Consider the following 22,337-nt stretch of genomic DNA (forward strand, 5'->3'; position numbering starts at 1 on the left):
CCCAGAAGTACAGGTTTGGGATGTGATGCAGGTTTGTTTACAGCTCGCTCATCCCTTCCACATTAGGATCCAGCCATGCAAAACTCGTGGGGAGTATCTCTCCATCTGAGCCTGAATCACTAAAGCAGCTTATCCTGGAAGCAGTGGGAGCTGCCAGCTGCTGCCGAGGTCTTGCTCTGGGAAGCAGAATTCCAGTGCTCAAAGAAAACAAAGCCTGAAATCTGACTGGACCAAGGAGAGTACTTATGGCTTATCCAAGGGATGGCCTGCAAGCCCTGATAACTTGAAGGTAAAATGAATGCTCTGTCCAAAAGCCTCACAAACTCTGATTTGGGGCAAAGAGGTACATGACAAACACCTCAGCGTGATTTAAGGCCAAAGAGCAAGACATACAATGGAAGATTATAAAGATACACACTACATCAAGAAAATCTCAGCCAAACAATTTGAATTCTAGCTGCCAGCTGGACCTTGCTATTTGTTCCCCAGCTGTGAGTGTGCCAGTTCAATGCCATCTCACAAAGTCACGGTGCCACCAAGCCTGTCAGTGAAACAGCAGAACTCCTGAGTTCAGGAACACAGAGGTCATGGCCAGTGGGAGAGTCAGGCTTCACAGGAACAGCCAACAGCTTCTATTCTCTCAGAACACTTCAAACTTCTCCAATATAAAAGTTGGTGTTATTAGAAGTAAGTGCATTTCTCATGACTTATGCTCAGAAAAATTCTTCAGATCTTTCAGGGCTTCCATTTACACACAGTGTAAGGGGCATTCTTATGATGGCTTCTTCTGTGGCCAAAAACAAGTTCAGGATTCGGGACATGTGAAATTGGAAAGCTGAAGCAGGCAGGAACCAGGAAACAAGTGAGGGCAACCTTTTTCTCCACCTATTTAGTAACAGCATTATTACCTCGGGTGGAGAATATGTTTTAGCTCCTTCCAATTCAGAGAAAGGGTGTCTCTTTCAACACACTGCATCCAGGGAGCAAACTCCAGAAGGTGGATCCACTCACATTAAGTAACCATTTTCCTAGGCACCAAGGAATGGTTCAGCAAGTAAAACTTCTGACCTTCTGCAGGAATCAACTGGAGCCTGACAGTTCCTCCATGCCATGAAAACTCACTGTTTCATTGCTGGTGTGCCAACACAGAGGCTGAAATCATCATGTGTTCAACTCACACATTTGTGGGTCAAAGCAGAGTCTGTAAGGAACCTTTCTGGCTGTAAACTAACATGGACTGTACTCCTCTGACTAAGAAATTTTAAAAACACAGAATTTTTGCTACATGGAAGCACTTCTAAACCTGCAGCATCCAGGAGCCCTCTCTCACCTGGAGCTAAGTCAGGGTAAGGTGTTATTTGCTTCATTCAGCACCTCACACAGTGGAATCAGACTGAGCTGCTGTGTGATGCCCAACCTCTCCAGGGCAGGAACTGCAGACCCAGGGAAGAGTCACCCTGGCTTCTGTTTATCACAGACCCAGCTGGGTCAGGTCACCAAAAATCCCTAACCTCTTTCTCCTAAGTGTTCTTGCACCCTTTCTCTGCTGTTAACCTACTTCTATCTAGAAATACACACTGAATATGAACGGATTGCTTAACAGCTGGAGTTCTAAAGGAATAATATTCTGGTTCAGAACACAGAGATTTTCAGGAATGCTGCCAGGTGACAGCATTTTAACAAAGATCCCTTAAAGAGCAGCTTATTGATAACAACAGTGCTTTAACCATGCTCACATGCCCTGCTCTGTCACAGAATATGCTAACTGAACCATTCCCCCCCACACTTCCTCTCTCTCTTAGTTATACACTCAGCTTTATTAATTCCTGGTGAGAAATCACTAAATCCAAGGCTTTGCCCTATTTGCTTCTCCTCCAAGCTTGCAAATCAAAACTGTCTTGAGGATTTTAACTACTTAAATGTTGCTAAGTTACATAGGAACCTACCACAATATTTTTTACCAAAGGACTTGGGTACCTCCAAAAGTACCAGATTTCTCAAGATATCTAGATGATACAACAGACAAGCCCAAAAATTGAGTTGAAGACTCCTAAGCCTTATTTACTGTGGTACCAACTGCAGCAATGATTTCACAGGCCACTTCAGTTGTTCTGCTTCTATTGAAAACTAGATAGTCAATGAAAAAAAAAAAAAAAACACCCAACCAAAAAACTGCCCTTTTCCTGCTTTAAAAGCACTGTAATTTCCAGGGTATACAATGATCAGCCCAAATGCTGGTTTTGTTTTTCAGAAGGACTGACAATTACCAGTAAGCTCATTTTCTTCCCAAACTGGAATACTAAAATAAAGCTCACACCTCAGAAAAATATTCCACAAGAACTTGCTGCTCATATGAATTGAAAAATGAAAACAATTATTTTGTGACATTCTTTTACTCAATTTTTCCAAAGCCGCAGTGTTTAATTTTGATTTTAGGCACTCCATGCTTACAGTAACCTCCAAGGCACAAATGAATGAAGATGCAGGGAAGTCACCATACCTGTCTCCCAACATTCTCCTGGAAGGCAGCCTGAGGAACAGAGAACAAACACACCAAAACGAGTCAGGTTTGCTTTTTGATAAACACCAGATGATGAATTCAAAACACACAACAATATAAATGACCCATGGCTTTTCTGTTTTAAATAAAGTAAACTTTGTCAGTAGAACAAGCCCGCAGGGCTTTTCTGTTTCTGCATCTCCACGTTCTGCTGCTCCTGAAGCCATACGTTGCACGGCAGCAGTTTAAGAATGCAGCTTTATTAAACTCGTCACACCCACACAAGTGCTTGGGAGTAGTGACACAAGGCTTGGCCCTGGGATGGAAAAAACAGCATGATGTAGACAACAGCAACTGAGGCAACTCACTCTTGTCTGACTTCAACATCATTTGCTAAGAGTGGGCAAAGTTTAATTCTTTGTCAATGAAAACTTTGGGCAAAAAACCACCGAGACTGCAATACTTATCTGCAGGGTATGTGTCTGAAAGCATGCTGAAACACTGGACTTTGAAAATTTGAAGACAATATTCATGTATATCTCTTGTATTTTGCACTAAATAAACTCAAGATCTTGCAAAAATGCAATGAAAACAACCATAAAGTTAATCTACTTGTATGGCATACAGAAGAAAACCTACTTAATTCCCTATTTGAATTTTTTCTCTCTTGCAAAAAAGCCCATTATTTCTATCCCTCTAAAGGACATACAATCCTGAGTACTAATAAAAGCTTCTGTAAATTTTAACTCTTTTCAGAGAGGGGAGATCATCATTATCTGGACACTCCTCCAAGGAACTGTCACTCTCTCTGCACACACAGCTTTGCAGTGATGGACGACACTCGTTAACTGATATTTAATGGACAGGGGGGAAGTTCCTAATGTTTACTGAAAAGCCACAAGAATTTGGACAGACAGAGCTTCTGTATTCCCTCCATACAGTACCCCTGTGGTAATCCACCTGTGAACACAACAGGTTCAGCTGGCTCCCCAAGGATCATACTCTACAGGTGGAGCAAGGGCTGACGCCAGCCGGGATGGAGCCGGAGCCTCCCGGAGCGTTCCCGAGGTGCTGCTGCCTGTTCAGGCTGCTGCCTGCAGCCCCTGCAGACCTGCCTGGGCAGATCCAGCTCCTGCTGGCAGCACAGGACACAGAGCACAGGCTGGGAGCCCACCCGCTGCCAGCGGTGCCCCCGGGCTCCCGGCTGCGGCGCGCCCCGGGCAGCACATCCAGCGGGCTCGGGAGCAGGAGCTGGGGCTGCAGCGGTGCCCTCGGACTGCTCTCTGCTGGCTGCTGCAGCCCAGCTGCTGACACGGGCCTTTTCCCCTCCTCACCTTGCTCCCAGCCAGGACATCGATGCCTGTCACTCTGCAGCATTCATTTCTTTCTGCTTCCACATCAGCTTGAGGTCTTGTTTGATGCTACTGAGACCCTCAATGCGTTACTGATGGCATAGGCTGTATTTTATGCTATGCACCCTCTGGAGATCAATCAGAGCTCGTTAACCTGCAGCCAGCCATTTGTGCAGCTGAGCTCCCCTTTAGTGAAAAGAAGGCAATTCGGTGATAATCTTATAGCCCATTCCATAAAAAAGGTATATTTGGGATGAAGAACATATTTTCTGGTAACTTGGGTGCATCCAGAATCACAGTTCGATGGGTTTAGTGGCAGACTGGGCAGTGCTGGGTTAACAGTCGGACTTGATGATCTTAAAGGTCTTTTCCCACTTAGATAATTCTATGATTCTATATTTTATGCTATTGAGACCCTTTTTTACTCAGCACAGGCACATTTCAGTGAGGATGCCATTCTCTATCATATCCAAGGGATTTCATACAATCACTGCATTACAATGTCATTTAAAAATGTGCTGCTCAGACAAGTGCCTAAATGATACAAAATCTGTAAAGCCCTGAAATTCCTAAAAGATACCAAATACTTCAAGTGTGTTGTGAGAATAATTTTTCATTTTTTATACAATCCCCTTCTGGAGATGGAAAAACTAGATACAAAGATACTAATTTAAAGATTGCATGAAATCAGAACCAAGGTGACCAACTAGTCTGGCAACCTGAATGCTCTTCTTTCCCACAAAAACTGAAAAAATATGACAACATTCTCTAAAAATATTTTGTTTAAAACAAGATAGTTTAAACACCATCATCCAACCCAGAGAAAAAAAAACCACCTCTCTTTGAGATGTCAGAGCTGAATGGAGTCCAATTCAACATCACTTATTCATCTGATTATTCCTTATACTGATTATTCATGAAAGAGTTGCACAAGCCAGCCCAGAATGCTCACGGAGCTTCAAAAGCAGAGTCTTGTTCTATTCTCTCTAACCTCAGGGTTCAAAATGTCTCTATTCACCATTTTATTTTATTGGTGCTCTGCATTATAATATACTGCATATTATAATAGATAGAAAACCTAGTAAAACATGTTGTTTATTTAAATATGTGTTTAACTGTAGTAATGATTGGAAATATTTAGCACTCCCAGGTATTTTTCTTCAAAATTGTAGTAATGGCTGGTAAACACAAAATATTTCTTTGCCTTTCTAAAATAAGAGAAAAGGCTTTAGTAATTTCCTAACTATCCATCAAACAGCTATTCCAAATTTTGACCAGCTCAGAATGAGAAAGCACTAGTGAAAAAACTAGTGAGACTGGAGGTAGCTGATTTGCAGACAGCTCAAGAGCCTGGGCTACAGCAGAAGAGGAAAGGGAGGAGGAATGTGCTGGGTTTTGTACTCATTAGAAATACAGATACACAGGCTGCACTAAGCTCACAGCTTTAGTCAACAGCGCTGGTTTAGCACACAGTTCATGGTACAACTATCAGTTTATGTTTAAGTGTAGTTAAGAAACACACTGATGATCACAGAGGACAATTAAATCAAGGTACCAAAGGTAAGCAGCACACCTGTAGTGGCAATTGTGTTATAAAGATTTCTCCTCTGTGTATATATAAACCCTGATTCCGAGGACAGTTCCTAGGGATCACATAAATAATTCACTGTCCACCACCTCTGCTCCCTAAGGTTTTGTGCAGCTCTCAGGAAAGCAAATTCCTCTTAGGAATTGATTTGAATAAAGGGACTTAAACTAGCCAAGAACAACAAATTCTACAGTTTCTAAAATGTAGGAGTTGAAGTTTGGGGGCAGTAGCATGGCTGATACTCATTAGTTGTACAGTGTGAGAAGAATACGTTCTGGCACTACTCAGCAACCTGCAGCACCTTGGCTTGCCTTGGTCTGAGCACCTCCAGACCCAGGAGCCGTGGTGGGATTGCTCAAGCACTGACTCACTTCCCCAGCAATTACACTGCAGCTTCATTCAGCAGCTTCAACTCACCAGCAGAGGTGTGGCTACAAAAAGTAAGGATGCTATCCAGGTATCCCTGAGAAACCCTTCTGATGTTATAAACACATCAGCTTTCAAAATTTCAGTCAAAAAAATCAGACTGACTTGGTAATGTGCGTATTGCAAAGGCTGTTTTGTTGGTTTTTTTTTTTTTTTTTTAACACATTCACAGTGGCATTTATTGTCAGGAACAGAGACATCTGGTTCTTTGGCAGACACTCTTTGGTCCTGGTTCAAGTTCATACAGTTATAGGGTGGAGTTTTTTACATTTGCATAAGAAAATTTGGTTTATCTGTTGAAAGATACAATTCACACTTTTTTTTTTTTAAAGAAAGCAAGTTCAGTATCTACAACACACAGACTTAAATTCTCATAGATAAGATGTCCATTCTTCTCAAATTCTCTAACTAGAGAAATCTGTAATTCTCCATCATTTCCCTTCTCTTAAGAATACTGCTCTCAACAACTTTGGTGTCAGTTCTATTCACTACACAAGAGTACCTGCCTAATGGGTTTGTCACTTACTTTTAAAAATTCCCAGTCCTATGGAAAGAGTTTTATACAACAACTGAAAGTATGTTTGAAGGAGAGAGCTTATTCTAGAAATTTTCAGCTTGCCACGATTAAAGGGTAACAGCTGACGCACAACCAGAAAAGTGTAACCTCACAAAACTCACCAGCTTGGAGCCTTGCAAAAGAGCCAATATCTGTGTATTAGGTAGGACCCTTTTGTCTGTGATCTTGTGACTACAAAATGCTAAATAACTCTTCCTTAGATATTTTATCTTGATCATCATGACAGCAATACAGCAGTCTGTTAACTGTGGCCATAAATCAAGATGTGCATCTGCGGATTATATAAGTTAACATCTAAATTCACATGATACTTCTAAGGATTTTAAAGAACACTTTTTTTGCTCCCAACTTAATATTTTGCTTCTCTACTGTAGCTCAATGTAGTTAAGCCTACAAATTATTAAATGAAAACAAACAAAAAGTAACAGAGTCATATAAGCTGGAATGTGGTAACTTACAGAAGCAGCTCTTCTGCAATTAACATCACGATCAAATACTGCAGCAATAACCAATGCACTGAGGAAATAAAACATTGGGCATTAGTACCAAATATATGAAAAGAAATGAGCAATGCCATCATTTCAACATTTAGCCTTCTAAGCAGAACAGGCAGCATGTCCTCTAAGCAGCTTATTACTTAGAAATACAAGCCTGAACTAAAATCTCAGTTGAAGTAACCTTGTACTTCCTTGTTTCTCTGTGGACTTCCCACAGCACAACAGCCACCCCACTGTGTCAAAAGAATTTATGGACTACACAAATACATTTACTGCACAGAAAGGTTTTCTGTTTTAAACAGAGCAGGGGTTTAAAACCTGGGCATAACAATCATCTCTAATGCGAGACTCAGACAGTGCAATTTTAAATTAAAACTTGGAAATACAGTTTCTCAATAGCCAAAAGCACAGCAAGTCTTGTGTAAGGCTTAAACACAACACAAAGTTAAGCAATGGAAACCTGCAGTTATCTCCACAAGAACAGTCACATCCTGTAAGGCACAAAAATCAAACAATATGCAAATCCTGATAGAAAGTAACCTGCAAGATAAACTGCCAAGCAGTTTTTTAGGGTGACCTGTCGAGACAGAAGGACAATTATACGAAACAATTTCTTCATGCATGAAGTCTGGTGACCTGCACAGGGTAATTCTTCTGCCTCAAAAGAACTGCTGTTCAAAGATGTGCTACACAACACAGGAGAGAGAATATAACCCAGGACATGCAGTCTGCAGCTTTAGAAATCCACCTCCAGCATTCAATTAACTTCAGCAACAAATAAACATCACTTCAGGAGAATCATTTAAGCAGAAAATTATTCCTTTCAAACCCTGAAACTCTTCATTACATGATTTATTGACTCCAGGCAAAACCGGAAATAAATACTGGCTGAACAGTAAATTCAAGATAGCTTTGCTTCAGCATAAGGATATTAATTACACTGATAATATCAAACTTCCCTGGGTAGTGGCTATCAGTTCCCTGCAGTGATGAATACTGTGTTGTTCCAATTCCCTGAAATGCACAGTCAGCTTGGCCTCTGTAATTTCAGTTTATCTCCATTAGGGAAAACAGGAGACAGAAAGCCAGAATGAAATGAAAACAAACCCCAATAAAGTGTTCTAAAGACAGTCAATGCTTTCTTATTGCTACTTGCAGGAGCAATACCCCTCTGTGCCACAAAGACAAGAGGAAAGAGGAGGTCACAGAAACAACAGTGCCTGGAAGAGCAAACATTCAGGAAGCATTCCATCAGGAAGCAGCACACATGGCTCACTGCTGAAAAACTGCTGGGTCAGATACACACTCTTCATACTGTGCTTGTTAATTCTCTGGCACACAGAGAGACTTAGAAATTATTTCAAAAGGACTCTTAAGAAGTATATAGTTTTAATGATATGACTAGCTCCCATAACTGTTTTAATTAGAGAACTTTCGAGACTAAAGGAATGGGATGAAAATGATCCTTGAAACCAGAAAGAAGCAAATTCCTGCCTGCATTTCTAATTGTACAGACTGTAAGCTAGAACAGTAATTTGTCAGTTATGCAGTATTTCAATACTGGTCTTTTCCAAAGAGGGGAAAGAAAACCCCCACCCACAAAAACATCCCTCATCACACCAAGAAGCTCAGAATCGAGTGCTGCCCTCACTGCATCAAACAAAAGCTCATCTTATAATCACATTATACTTCCCTATTTCTTTCTTATTCCTCTGTTACCTTAAGACAAAGCTGTGTAAGTAAAGCCAGCAAAGCAACATATTGTCTGTGATACCACCTGAGTCACTCAGTGCTGCAACCAAACACTGTGTTAAGCAAAATAAAAACCCCAAGAATTCTATCATTGCCCCGTTATATTCCTAAATCATACTGCAGCCACTATTTTATGTTAATCCTTTTAATGAGGTATTCTAACTTATCAAACAGCACAAATGCTCCTTTCAGGCTAATTCCCACTTGGAAGTGCAGGCACATCCTCCACAAAGCCAGGCTGAGTGCAGAAGGCAGCGTGCCGAGGGTGAAACACATCTAAGGTGTCTTCACCTGTCTGCTTTGTCGTGGGAGTTTATGTGATACTGCACCAGGATTTCCTAACATAAAGAAACTGTTTATGTCAAACCAAGTGGGATTTTTTTTTTAAGCTACTCAAAGGATCGTGTCTTGACTTGTCAAGTGCACCACACCTGCCTGCTGCCAGGCAGGCCAGAGGATGGCTTTGCACCCTCCAGCCCCTACAGAACACCTCTCCTGGCTCCTTGTTGCACCCTCCAGTCTCTATGGATCACCCTTCTTGGCTCCTTGAGGGATATGGAGCCTGTATGCATGACAGCAGTTAAGTACACAATAAATACAGACTTTAAAAGTAAGTTGCAATTTTATCAGTCAACTAATAATTCTCCCTTTCTCCATTTTCCCTTCTTTGCTCCTCCAGGGACTCACCTAGCCGACTTCAGGGGAAAGTCAGAAGGATTCAGTATGGCAGTGGGCACTTCCCCAGCCCACCTGGATCTCATTCCCTTCCCTGACAAGGTGGAAATGACCAGAGAGCAGAGGCAGGCCAGGTGAGAGATACCAGAACACAGAAACAGCACAAACACCAATTACCCTCAACTTACAAGGACCAGGTGTACCAGGCAATAAACCTGAATTCCCTTTACCACCTGGAGCAGGCACTTCCAGTCTCCACTAGCCACAAGCAGCAAGAAGCTGATCCTACTGCTAACCCCTGGGAAGCTGCTACCATCAGTTCCAGTGTGCCACCCTGAAGCTGTGGGATGAGAAAAATAAACTCTCAAACCTCTTGCCTATTTGGTACAAACCCAAAATTTCCTTCCTGTGCCCTAGAAAAGGGTGAAGTCTAAGTGGTAACAGGACAGAATGGTAAACTCTCCTCCCTGCTGTAAATTAGGAAAGGGAAAGGCACAATAACCACCACAAGCAAAGTGGGTTTGAACAATCCAAGCAAGTTAAGAAAAGGAGGCGAGACCAGAGTCAGACTCAGGTCTGTTGTGCACTGCTGCTGCAAACAGCCCCTTCTGCACCTCTCCAGTCATGCCAGTGCCCAGCTGGGAGGGCTACACAGCAAGCTGGGTGATGAAAACACATCTAGACTCAGGGTTTTTTTTCAGTTTTGAGACCAGAGGGGTTCCCCTATTAACTTTATCCCATGGAGCTGTGTTACACCACTGCAGGAGCAAGCAGAAGGGCCTGCTCCAGCCACACTGCAGATGACTGTCTCAGATTTAACTCCTCCTTTTATTTAGGAGAAGGTCTAAGGAGAAGGAGAAATGCTGTGACATTCCCATTTCCACACTGCCTGCTTCTGCAGTCCCTCTAACCCAGCTCACACAGAGCTCTCACACTTCCTGCTGGCCACCCACCCTCCTACACTGTTCAGTGGGTTATTCCAACCCAAAACTTTGAAGTACAACGATGAAAGTCTAAGAAATACACATGTGGAAAAGAGCAACAAGAAAAATACTTAGAACAGGAGTGACAAATCCTGCTATTAACAAAAAAAAGAAAGAAAAAACGAGGTCTGAGATGCCCCTGCAGGAGGTCACTTTACCCAAGTGCTTTTAGCACCCTGCTCTCCTCTGCAGGTACATGACAGCAGAAAGCCATTCTCCGTATTTCATCATGGTACAAGACATAGCTCAAAGCAATGCTTCAGATTTCCCCAGTTCTGCAGGACAATCCTGCCCTGGAGCAAGCTCCATCATCCATCCTGAGCCACACCTGCCTGTTCCCCCCTCCCAAAGCCAGGCAGCACCCCGGGGAAGCCAAGGCCGCCCGCCCTCGCGCTCCGCACCCACGGCGTGTGCCTGTGCTCTGCTGCACAGAGACAGATCCCAGCTCCCAACAGATCCCAGATCCCAACAGATCCCAGCTCCCAACAGATCCCAGATCCCAACAGATCCCAGCTCCTGACACCCTACACCAGCCACAACAGGCAAAGGAACCTGCACCCTGCACAGCTCCATGCGGTTCAGATAGCCAGCAACCATTTAATCACTCTAATTGTATGACAGAGTGCAAGTATGTTTTCCTCTTTATTTTTTGTTTAGGTTTTAAACAAAACAGTTCAGCTGCTTGCTGTGCACCTGCCACTTCACAGACAGCAACTTCCACACCTAAGGGGGCAGGAATCAAATTACCTGCATTTCCAAGTCATTAAATTCTGTTTCACTTTCCTCATAGGTAAGCTTAAAAAGAGAGGCTGCATGTAGAGACTGGGAGAGAAACAAAGCTCAGTCAAGTAGTGCTTTTATAATGATATGCTTGAACAGCAACTTCAGTGAGTGCATCTCAAAAAAGAGCAACACTGTCCTGCAAAAGAACTGAAGTTTCATCTACACTGCCAAGAATTTTCTTTTTGTGGTCCTGTAGTTTGAATAGATGAGGCAAGGTTTTAGAAACCAGTTTAACTAGACTTAAGCAAACCATTAAGCAGACGTGAGCAAGTGTATCTTGTTGAAATATGGAAAGGGAAAAAAAACTGACATGGAAAAATACAAGCAAGTACTATTAGAAATACTCTTGGACATGTATTTCCAATAAGTGTTCTCCATATTTTTGCTTTCTTTTTGTTTTTTTAGAAGAGTGGCAAGGTCAGGAAGGAGAAGGGCTGATCTAGGATCTACAGCAATCTGTTTGCAACTTCAATATTCTGCCAATTTCATCACTGAACAGAACATTCATAAGAAAACAGGGAAGAATCAGCTGACAGTGAATGACGGAGAGAAGGATTTATTTCCAAACACTGTCAGAAATTTTACTAAAAAAAAACCCTGACTTTATGCAGTTTAAAGTGATTTTTCACTGGTCCAAAGTGAAATATTTATGTTCCTTATGTGCTGAAAACACATCTTTCAATTACATAATGATACAAGAAAAGGAAAAAAGAATCCCCCACAAATCACCCTCTGCTTTAACACCTTAACTGCTGTTAAGGAGATGTAGGGCAGGACCCAGTTCATGTATTTGGGTACCTAAGTGGGTCCCATGTGCCTCCAGCAGCTAAACACTGAGTGCAGGATAAACCTTGTGCAATTCCCAGCACTAAGTGAAGCCAGCAGTTCAGGACTGCAATCACTCACTACAGTTTTGGAAGGTGTTTACTATTTTTCTGTAATAGTGTGTATCCTTATCCAGGCAGATGTTTTTGCTGTGTAATTCAGCTCACAATGGATATTATGCACTTTGTTTCAAGATGCTGAGTGCTGCATTTTTTAAGGGTAGCAACAATTTGCTTGTGGCTAGAAGTATGACTCTTCCTTAAGTAAAACAGTGACACACCTAAGGCTAGATTTAAAAAAAAGCCATATGTAATTATCGGCTTGCTGACACAATAGGTGAAACTGTGTGTCATACTTTATTTGAATTTTTGTTTTCACCATTTTTCTTTGGAGTGGCAATTCTACCTTCAAGAGTTGATTTAGAAAAGGAATGGCCACTATAACTACAAAGATTTTTAAGTAAAGCCTTATATAGCATTAATACTTGCTAAAATAGCTTGCAGCTTTGTTGGAAAACTAAGATATTACAAACCACAACACCTTACAGCTGTTCATTAGCAATTTTCAGCTTCCACCCCGTGTTTCTCTACATCCCACCAATTTATTCCCAACAGCACTCATTGGTATTACTACCACAGGCAGAGGGATCTCAATTATTGTAACTTGACACTTTCCTGAAAAGAATTTGTTTCCAGAAGAGGCTGGTAGCTAAAGGACATGAACTTCCTCAGAAACACAACCTGCTGTTCTAAGCACCTGTTCCAGAGGTCCCACCAATGGCTTTGTGACCGTAAAACAAAATACCACAAACCCTGAAAAATCCCAAGGGTAAGCCTGCCTCAAGCCTATGGAGAACAACACTGCAGTATGGCAGGGTGAAAGGAGTAAATGATTTATGAAATATGTTGCTCAAAGCACCACGAGCAGGAGAAAAGTTCTGACAAACAGATCAGATCAGAATTATGATCAAGAGAAGGCTTGAACACTCACAAGTGGGCTTTTCACAAGCAACAAGCTTGTCTGACCTTAAAAGAAACCTTTAAACTTTTTCAACTCAGAGGATGGAAGCAGAGGTTTTATTTTCACCAAGCTGCTGACCAAATCTAGAAAAATCACCAGATTTGAACCAGACTTCAGGATGAGTCTGGCCATACCAAGATTGAAGATTTTCTGGCAGTGAGAACATAAATGTGACTCTGCAGAGCTGCTACCAGCCTGCCAGGGCCATTTGTTACCAGTCTGGTCACAGGTGTCAGCATGCCTTCAGTGCTACCATTAGTGCTGGTTAGATTAAAAACAGGAATACAAGATTGCACTCACAGCATTATTTCACTGTGCAAGTACATCTTTAGGTACCCTCAGGTAAGAATTTCATACTACAAATAATTTACCATGAACTCAGCTAGAAGTGAATTGAATATGCCCTTACTGTGGCAAATGTCACTGTTGCTAGCATGCCAAAGTGAAGCAGGGCTATTCTGGAGCTCCACATTCTCTTTCCAAAAGTTATTCTGAAACAGTGGATGGCATCACATTCTAGCACAGCTTAGAGTTACCAGACTCTTCTCCTTTACTATCCATGCCATTGTAGATGAAACATCATCAAAACACCATGAAACAGCTTCATGAGAGAAACAAGGCTAAGATGTCTCAGAATTTCTTGTCTGTTCACTGTGGAAAAAATGGAAGAAAAATGGTGTTTGGCCTTAAGAAGTTGGACAGCAGGTTCTTAGAAAGGAAGGTTTTATCAAGGTCTCAAAAAACGGCAGGAGCAAGCACCACTGGACAGAGACCTGTTGGATGATCCTGCATTGAAGGACCAGCACTGAAAAGTGAAGCTACAGGGGTGAAAAACAGCAGAGACCAGCCAGGACACTGTGGTCAAGGAATAAAAATAGATTAGTTTACAGATTGTGTCAAAGAACTTTAACTACTGTTTCTAAAGAAGAAAGAAACAGTCATATATTCTTTATTCTATGCTGAGCTCAGTAGGTAGCCCAGTGTTAGCAAACTAGGCTTTTTGGATGAGCTTGAAATAGTTCTGTCAGCAATCAAGAAGCAAGGAAGTCCCTAAAAATTAAGGCAGATATCCAGGACCACAGATCACTGTATAGTCCAAACTTCTTTTTATTTTTTTTGAAAAAGAAAATACTAAATGACCACTGACCAAAACCCTTCCGATGGAGATAAAGTTGCCTGAGTTGCTGCTATCAATGGTTGTACTAAAAGTGTGCCAAGAAACTGTTAGAAGCCACCTGTGTGTTTGCAGTGCAAGTCACCCATTAAGACACCTCGAAATGTCAGCCAGTGTGTGGCCAACAAAAAGACCAAACAATAAAGAGAGAATCCCACAGCCACGGAGGAAGGAAAACACAAGATGAAAGAAAAAAGGTAAAACCAGTTTGTATCTGCAATGATATTGACAGTATTAAGTGAAAAGTTGCAGCAACTTCTGGTCCACCGTTGCAGTACCACAGATTTGGAAATCTCTTAAAGATTTTACTTTTGAAAGTCTTTTGAAACAGAAACCACAGATTGAAAAAGATCTACACCAGGCACTTCCATTCACTGCTAAGTGAGATCCTGGACTCTGCTTTGCTCTATAAAACCACAAGGTATCAAAAGAGGAAAAGTTCTCTCATGTATTTGTTAATTTTAACTCAAACATCTTCTTAGGAATAATAAAACCCCCACTATTCAAAAGTGCTGTGTTACTAAGAATTCAGTATCGCCACATAAAGTTCTGACCCATTTCAGAAACTGAAATGGTTTTATTTTTTTATTCAAAATAATCTTTGAATTGGAGCACTTCAAAAGGAAAATTATAGTTTGTATGGAAGTAGAGCTGAAGTGTACTTTATTCTTTCAGACTTAACCTGCTCAATTTGCAAGCTGTAAGCTGGTCAGTAAAAATATATTTTATTCTTTGCACAACACCCATCTGACAAAGTCCCAGAAATCTTGGATGGTTAAGAACAAGACCCACCTGAAAAAAGTAAGAAACAACCTCTTCCTTAAGTTTTCTCCTAGTATTTCCAGCTCTTTATGACTCCATAAAACAACTCCTCAGTTTGTTATTTCTACCTCTACTGAACTAAGGTCCCAAATCTTCTTAAATTCCCTGAGTTGGTGTCACTGACTCCCCACAGAGAAGATGGATCAAGCAGACAAAAGATAACACCCTGCTAAAGCCTCCACTGATTTCTCTTATCCCACTTAACAGTGAGTTTCTATGGATTTTCCTTTGGTTTTCTTATTACAGATGAACAGAGGGACATGAAATCATCGCACCCGATAAGGAAATACTTAGATATCTTCATGTCACCGCCATCCCACTCATATGCAATTCTTTATTTTTCAGCATACCTGTTAGCAGACACGTTAAGTTGTAACAGATTTAGGAAAACGACCCGTCAGTGTATCAGTTTCCTACTGGCACAGCTCACCTTGAGATGGGGTTGATGAAGGGGATGAGCTCGGCGGGCTCGTAGGCGCGAGCGAAGGCCCAGCACACGTAACACGCCGCGTCCCTGACGTTGGAGCCCACGCTGCACGCCCCCCTCTTCTCATCGTACGTCAGCGCCTTCAGCATGACAGGAACCACTGTTACAGCAGAAACAACCACAACAGCAACAATTAGCACCTTCAAGACCATCTCGTTCCATCCCCCTGCCATGGGCAGGGACACCTTCCAGACCAGGTTGCTCAAATCCTTATTCTGGCCCTGGCCTTGGACACTTCCAGGGATGGGGCAGGCACAGCTTCTCTGGGCAACCTGTGCCAGGGTCTCACCAGCCTCACAGGGAAGAACTTCTTCCTGATATCTGACCTAAACCTACACACTTTTAGTTAAAATCCGTTCCCCCTTGTCCTGTCACTACATGCAGGAGTCAATAACATTTCTCTACAGATAATAGAGCTTCTAAAACCTGAAAGGATAATTCTTTTACACCGTGCTAGTAACACATTGCCACAGTTTAAGAAATATGAATGCAGGGCTCCCCAGAGGGCCTTCATTTGGTATCTGCACATCCAGACAGCAAATCTGAATACATCTCTCTCTAGATGGCACAACTTTATTAGATGAATAATGTCTGCAGAAACAACAGCCTCTAAAAAAACCCCCACAATTTCTCTCTTGTTTTTTTTTTCTCTTGTATCAAATTTATCAAATGCATCTTTTTTCCTTAGAAAATACTTGTCCCAAGGTGATCCCATTAAAAAGAAATGGGATCACTGAGCTGTATTTTATTAGCAATCTGTGTCTGGATATCCTTGAGTGGATATAATCACAAAATAATTAAAACTTCCATGTGCTGTTCATCACTGTGTACTGCCGCTTTAAACAAAAAGATAGACACCGTGACTGGAGAAGTGAAGTGTTAAAAGGCTGCTTAAATTCATTTTAAGCTGCTAATGAAAATCAAGCAGTAGATACAGGGATGGACGAGATCTGGCTAACAGAAGCATAAACACTACATGGGAAACAGAGCAATTCCCATTCTGGAACAACGATCCATCCCTGCCTGCTGTATTTTTGGACATTTCCCAGTTCCTAAAGAAACTGCAATGAAAGTATTTAAAAATGCTGCCTAGCTTGTTTTGAAAACTGCCGCATCAACTGATGAGAAAAATGGAATTTGCTGGTTCTACAGGAACACTCGAGCAGGCGCCAAAGGCAATTTTGCAAAGCTGCATCACATTCCCCTCAGTGCAGGTGATCACTCCAGCTCCTTCCGACAGCTGTGAGTGCACTCCCACCTCTGTGCAGTGAGGGAAAGGGGGAAGGAGGATCCTCCAGCAGCTCCTCACATTTGGATTGTCTCCATGAAAGAAAAAAGGTGGTTTTGCAGTTTAATGTCCCAAATGCTGGGCACGCCACCAAAAGGCACCCAGTGTGTCAGGGTCAGGGACAGTGGTGATGCTCCAGGGGCTGTTGGCCAGGGCAGCTCGAGCTCTCACACCTCTCTGGTGTCCTATTCCTACATCTGGGACTCACAGCATTGCTCTGTGTGACTGCAAAGTGTGGAGACACAGGAAAGGAAGGGACCAACAGTGGGCATTGGGAAGGTGGGACAAACACGGGAAACAAGGTGAAGTGTGCAGCACGAGTCATTAGAAACACAAGAACAAGAGAAATACTGATCTAGGCATCATCTGGTAAAGTTTTGTGCTATTACTGGTTGAGTATTTACTGGTGAACCATGGGCTATGGGAAATGCTGAATAAAAACTGCTCCTGACAAGTGTTTGCATGTTCAAAAAAGAGGGTTCTCATTGGTATTTAAGAGTTATAAAAACCCAGAAGAAACACTACCCAAAATTCCTGGTTTAACTTAATTTCTTGCTCTAGAGTTCCTCCAACACTGTGTCAAATCTTAACCTAAAGTCACTTTACCCAAAAAATCACAGATTTAAAAATCCAAAAACTTTAGAAAAAAACCTGCCAGAAGAAACTTATTTAAATTTGGTAGGGCGGAGACAAAATTCTTTGATTTTTGAAATTACGAACATGCCTTTTTTATTGAAAAGTAGGAGGCTGGAAGTTGCAGCAAGGAGAAGATCTGAACTGTTCCTTAACTTCACAGCTTTAACTTTAAAAGTTTAGCTTTAATTTTACAAGTTTCCATTTCTTTACAGATCTCCAGTTTGCAGTTCTTCAGATCTTTACTTCACAGATCTACAGTTGTTTAAAAAGTGTGCCAGCAAAACCAGAGGATAAATAGTGTCCACTCTCAAGCTGATTATTTAAACAAAATCCACCTGTGCAGGCCTGTGAATGCTCAAGAAAACACAGTCACCTTTACCTGTAGCCTGAAGGTATCAATAAGCACCTGCTTCACCCCACCCTGCCATGCCCAAGAGTGTCACTGCAGTTGCAGCACAGCCTTGTACTCAAGCCTTGGAAAATAAAGAAACAACTTCTGGCATTACAAACAACAGGGTTGGGTTGGTTTTTTTTCCCTCATGCTGGAAACAGGTTGCACAGATATTTTGCTTTTTAAACACAGATTTTACACAGTCGGGTGCTCAGGGCAGGTGAGAGACAATAAAAGTCTGGTGAAGGAGCTTGTGGAAGACATTGGATACTGAAAGATTCCATGTATTTAAATGAAAGATCCCTTCTATTAGTCCTTTAAAAACATACTTTACACCAACCTCGACTATAACCTGTGCCATCCAGAGCCTTTTGTCACTTTAACTCCATATAGTAATTTTTTTTATTTAGTGCAGTATTTATCATATAAAATATACAAATACAGCAGTCAAACAGACAACAAAAACCTGTTCCTCAGCCCTAGGCCTTGTCTCCACAAGAAAATTGCAAAATGTCAAGTCAACCTTATTTAATTTAAAAGAGATTTTCATTGGATATGAGGTTAAGTAAGAATTCTCTAAATTTAGTTTAAAACTAAAATATTTAACTTAAAAGAGATTATGTCAATGTTATCTTAGACAAGCACTATGTTTTTATAAGGACTGTTTAGGCAGAGAAGCTGTTCCAATCCATAAAAAAAATATCGCAAATCCTTCTAATTTAGAATTACATAAGAAAAAGTACTACAAAGTGGACGTTTGCTATTCCTGAAGGGTGCATTGTGCAGAATGTCACAGTAGGAGCAGCTACAAACGCTACAATTAATGAATGATGAAGTTTAAACACAGTTATGTATTCAACACAAAGAATATAGTAATTTTGTTCTTCAGATTTTTTGTCAATGAAAATTAACTCAGTGCACAACATTCAGCCTCTTTGTGAGCCTCAGGCTTAAAATAACTAGTGCAGACATCTGCAGTGTGTTGTTTCCTAAAAATACAACTCTGGCTTCTCCATGTACAGAACATCAGGTTTGAGACCACTCACTCCTACATGGCACCCCAGCCTCTGGAAAGAGGCAGGTCCTAATTGGAACTTCGTTATGGCTCTTGTACTGGTATTTACTGTCTCAACACAGATGCAAACACCAGAAAGTTCAGGTTAGGCCCATTACCAGAAATAAGTACTTGTTTAAAATGCTGCCAAACATCTCTGAATTGTTCTCATTCTCTATATAGGTTGTTGACTCCAGAATTGGCCTTTAAAGGGCTGTTTCATCGAGAGGATAAATTCTCCAGTGGGGATCACAAAATGTGTGTGCTGCTTTGGCTGCAGAAAAGTTCTCTGTGTTCCTGTGAGATGCTCCGACATCACATCCCCAAGGGCAAGTGCCTCAAAACCGCCCACGGGTGACCTCTCCTCTGCCATTCCTGCCCCCGGGGCTGACCTCATTACAAGTTTGCCAGGGAAGGAGGGAAGGGTACCACAGCTCCTGCAAGCCCAGAAGGGATGTGAGGACTGAGCAGCTGAAGTCTCTGAAGCTGCTGGAACCTTCCTGTTGCCCCCAGTGCTGAGCCCACACACGGCTGGGCAGAGGCACCTCCACAAACCCGACCAGCACTCAGTGCCCCGTGACTGCGAAGGGCTGCGTCTGTCTGGCTGCAATCTCACTTCAGTCTCTCACTACGTAACGAATTAAGAGAGTCTTTAATTATATGGTCACGTGGTAGTTTTTCCATGGAGCTATCTCAGCCAGCCCACAGGACAGACCTGCTCCAGCAATGAATCACGGCAGGGCAGCAGAGGAGGTTGTTGTCTGCCTGGCTGCTGAGGGTGGAAAACATGGAATGCAAAGGCTGGCTGTCAGACAGGGAGAAGGGTTGGTGGGTTAAGCTGGACGTTGCCCCAAAAGCTCACTGTTTGATACCAGTCATGTTTCTCAAACGCAGTGCTGAAGAGCTGGACACTGGCTCTGGTTGCCAGGGCCCTCTGCAAAGGGCTAAAGGCAGCCTTGCACCAGTGCCACGGCGCTGACAGGAGTGGGAGCTCTGAGTGTGGCGAGGAGCCAAGCAGGAAGCAGACAGATCTGGATTCCAGCCAGTCCATCCCAACATCCTTACGTAACACAGCCCTAAAAGCTCAAAGCCCCCTGCCTGGCTGCACTCAGAGCAGCAGCTGACCCAGGACAGTTCTGAAACACAGAGCACTCAATGTTCTGGGGGCCCACTGACACCCAAGGCTAGAGCAGAGACCTTCACACAGGTGTACAGCTGACAGAGCTCTGCCTCTGACTGAACCAACAGCTAACTGCAGTTAAAGACATGAAGGAACAGGCTTGTGGAGAAATCCTACTGAGCAAACGAATTACTTACTCTAAAGGAGTATAAAAACTCTGTAAACTCATAACACTGCATGTCAGAAAAGAAGTATCACCCAAGAAAGCCCAGCCTTAAGGCTAAAGTTGTGCAATACCAAGATAAAACCCCATGGTGAAAAAGCCAGAAGCGATTCATTGTCATTTATTCCCTGCTCAGTGTTTACCCCATCTCCCAGTGGTGCTGGGGGAGGGACCTTTCCTGCTGCAGCTCCAGACACGGCATTTCTTCTTGCTCATACCTGCTGGCTAGTGAAAAAAAAATAAATCTGCACTATTTATAAAGCTTCCTTGCTAATTTGAAAACTATTACGGTGACATAGGCATTATAACTTTTTAAAAGGCTCTTTTCAAGACCATACATCATTTTTAAAGTTCACCTGCGTGTTAGAGAGAAGGAATTCCTCCACAACCAGCCTTTCAGGTTTGGGTGTTCTCGATTTTCTAAAGAGTCCACCTAAGACAGGTAGATCTTTTTTTTTTTTTTTTTACTTCTTCCTGTATCTCTGATGAAAAGCACCTGGAATTTTGCCAAAAGCCTTACAATTCACCACCACTACAGAACACACCAACACACTGCAGAAGCCTGACTTCCTGATGCATCGTCCCTCTCCTCCAACCCCAGGCAGCTGCAAATCTGTAACAAACAACTTACTCTGGAATATGAAATCACAGAAGGTAATCCTTAAAAATAGAGAATGTAAACAAGTTTAAGAAGCTACATAATAGATTTCCATAAGACTGTTCAAATCCTGGTCTAAGTTAAACCTCCTTCTAAAATGCACTGGGAAGCAGTATTGGGTTCACTTTTGTTTTTTTCATAAATGGCACAGTGAGATTGGACAAGCAAAAATGCCCCTTCTGTCCACTGTGTAGAATAAGGAGACTGTGGGGGTTTTTTTTAAGTATATCTAGTTATATATAATATCAGTATGCACCATTCCCTCTACTCTCAGATAAAAAGACAAAATACACAGGAATCCAATCTTTTCTCTGTAACAGCACATGATCAGGTCTTCTCTGTACCAGGAGCACAGACAATTGGGTACTGCCCCAAGAGCACATATCCATTCTAACCAAATTAACAAGAAAAAATTAACAATAGAAAATCAACAAGATATTTGCACCAGAAGCTGAGGGAATTTTAAAATCACAGACACAGCAGTCATGTGTACACAGACTTTCCTTCAAAGCTGTAGCATCTGCTATTGAGACTGGTTGAGTCTATTTGAAACCATCTGACAGCACCAGAGACTTCATTTCATAAACTTTTCACCAAAAATACACTTGACAATGGGATATCTTTAAAACAGAAAGCAAACACCAACTGAGAGAACCAGTGTTTCCTATTTAAACCATGAGCTTACCATTCAGCAGAAACAGCTCACAAATATGTCCCTAAGCCAGCCTCTTTTTGCATACTGGTAGAGTTGTGTCTGACCTCTCTGAAAAGGTAAAAAGCATCATGATTTTGTCATGGAATCCCACGATATCGTAGCCTGTCAAGTCCCCTCTCAAATGTGCCTCAGGCCCCTCACTAACAGACCTTCAACACTCCCTATTTGCTTCTTACAGTTTTTTGATGCTCCTTTTATTCTGAAGGTAACTCATGAACAGAAGAATTCTGCACAAATAGATATTTCTCACTCTTTACTTCTACTTTTCATTTATACTGAGACTAAAAAAAATCAAATTCCAGGTTCAGATCAATTGTACCGACCCACCAGGACCGGACTCCTGAATTTCCCATTATCCCTGGATCCCATCAGCATTACTTCCTTCGGTTCAAATGCTGCTTTCATTGTTGCCACTGTTTGAAAAGGAGCAAGGGATTGTTGGAGTATTCCAATTTATTCCCTGCGAATGGCTAAGGGTATTTAAGAAAGCAGGAAGATTAAAAGTAACGTCTTCCTGGCTGGAATCCTCCCAAAATAAGCACATATTCACTGCAAGTGTAACCACAGGGCTCTTCCAATCTGCTTTCCCTGGCTTCCTTCTCTTGCTCTTCGCTGATGCAAATGTTTTCAACCTTAATTTTACACACACTCGATTTTATAGCAGGAAGAGGACCCCATAAGGAAGTTCTCTTGGTGAAACACTAACATGGATTGCATTTGAGAGATTGTCCCTGGCTTCCAGCAGAGACAGCCCAGGCCCCTGTGGCCTCGCAGCAGACACGGCTGGGACT

At 42.1% G+C, this 22,337-nt stretch overlaps 1 protein-coding gene across 3 annotated transcripts in view; it reads right to left on the bottom strand.

Moving 5' to 3' along the window:
- The window catches only part of TBCD (tubulin folding cofactor D), a 117,093-nt gene that overhangs the window by 50,817 nt on the left and 43,939 nt on the right, over positions 1–22,337 (bottom strand). For all 3 annotated transcript variants that reach the window (XM_082293884.1, XM_082293885.1, XM_082293883.1), the window contains 3 exons: positions 15,405–15,561; positions 6,902–6,959; positions 2,501–2,530 (listed from right to left, as the gene is read on the bottom strand). In XM_082293884.1, coding sequence (XP_082150010.1) covers positions 2,501–2,530; positions 6,902–6,959; positions 15,405–15,561 — 245 coding nt within the window. The remainder of the gene's footprint in view (positions 1–2,500; positions 2,531–6,901; positions 6,960–15,404; positions 15,562–22,337) is intronic.

Source organism: Coloeus monedula, assembly GCF_965178545.1.
Source record: "Coloeus monedula genome assembly, chromosome: 19".
Classification (NCBI taxonomy): Eukaryota; Metazoa; Chordata; class Aves; order Passeriformes; family Corvidae; genus Coloeus; species Coloeus monedula.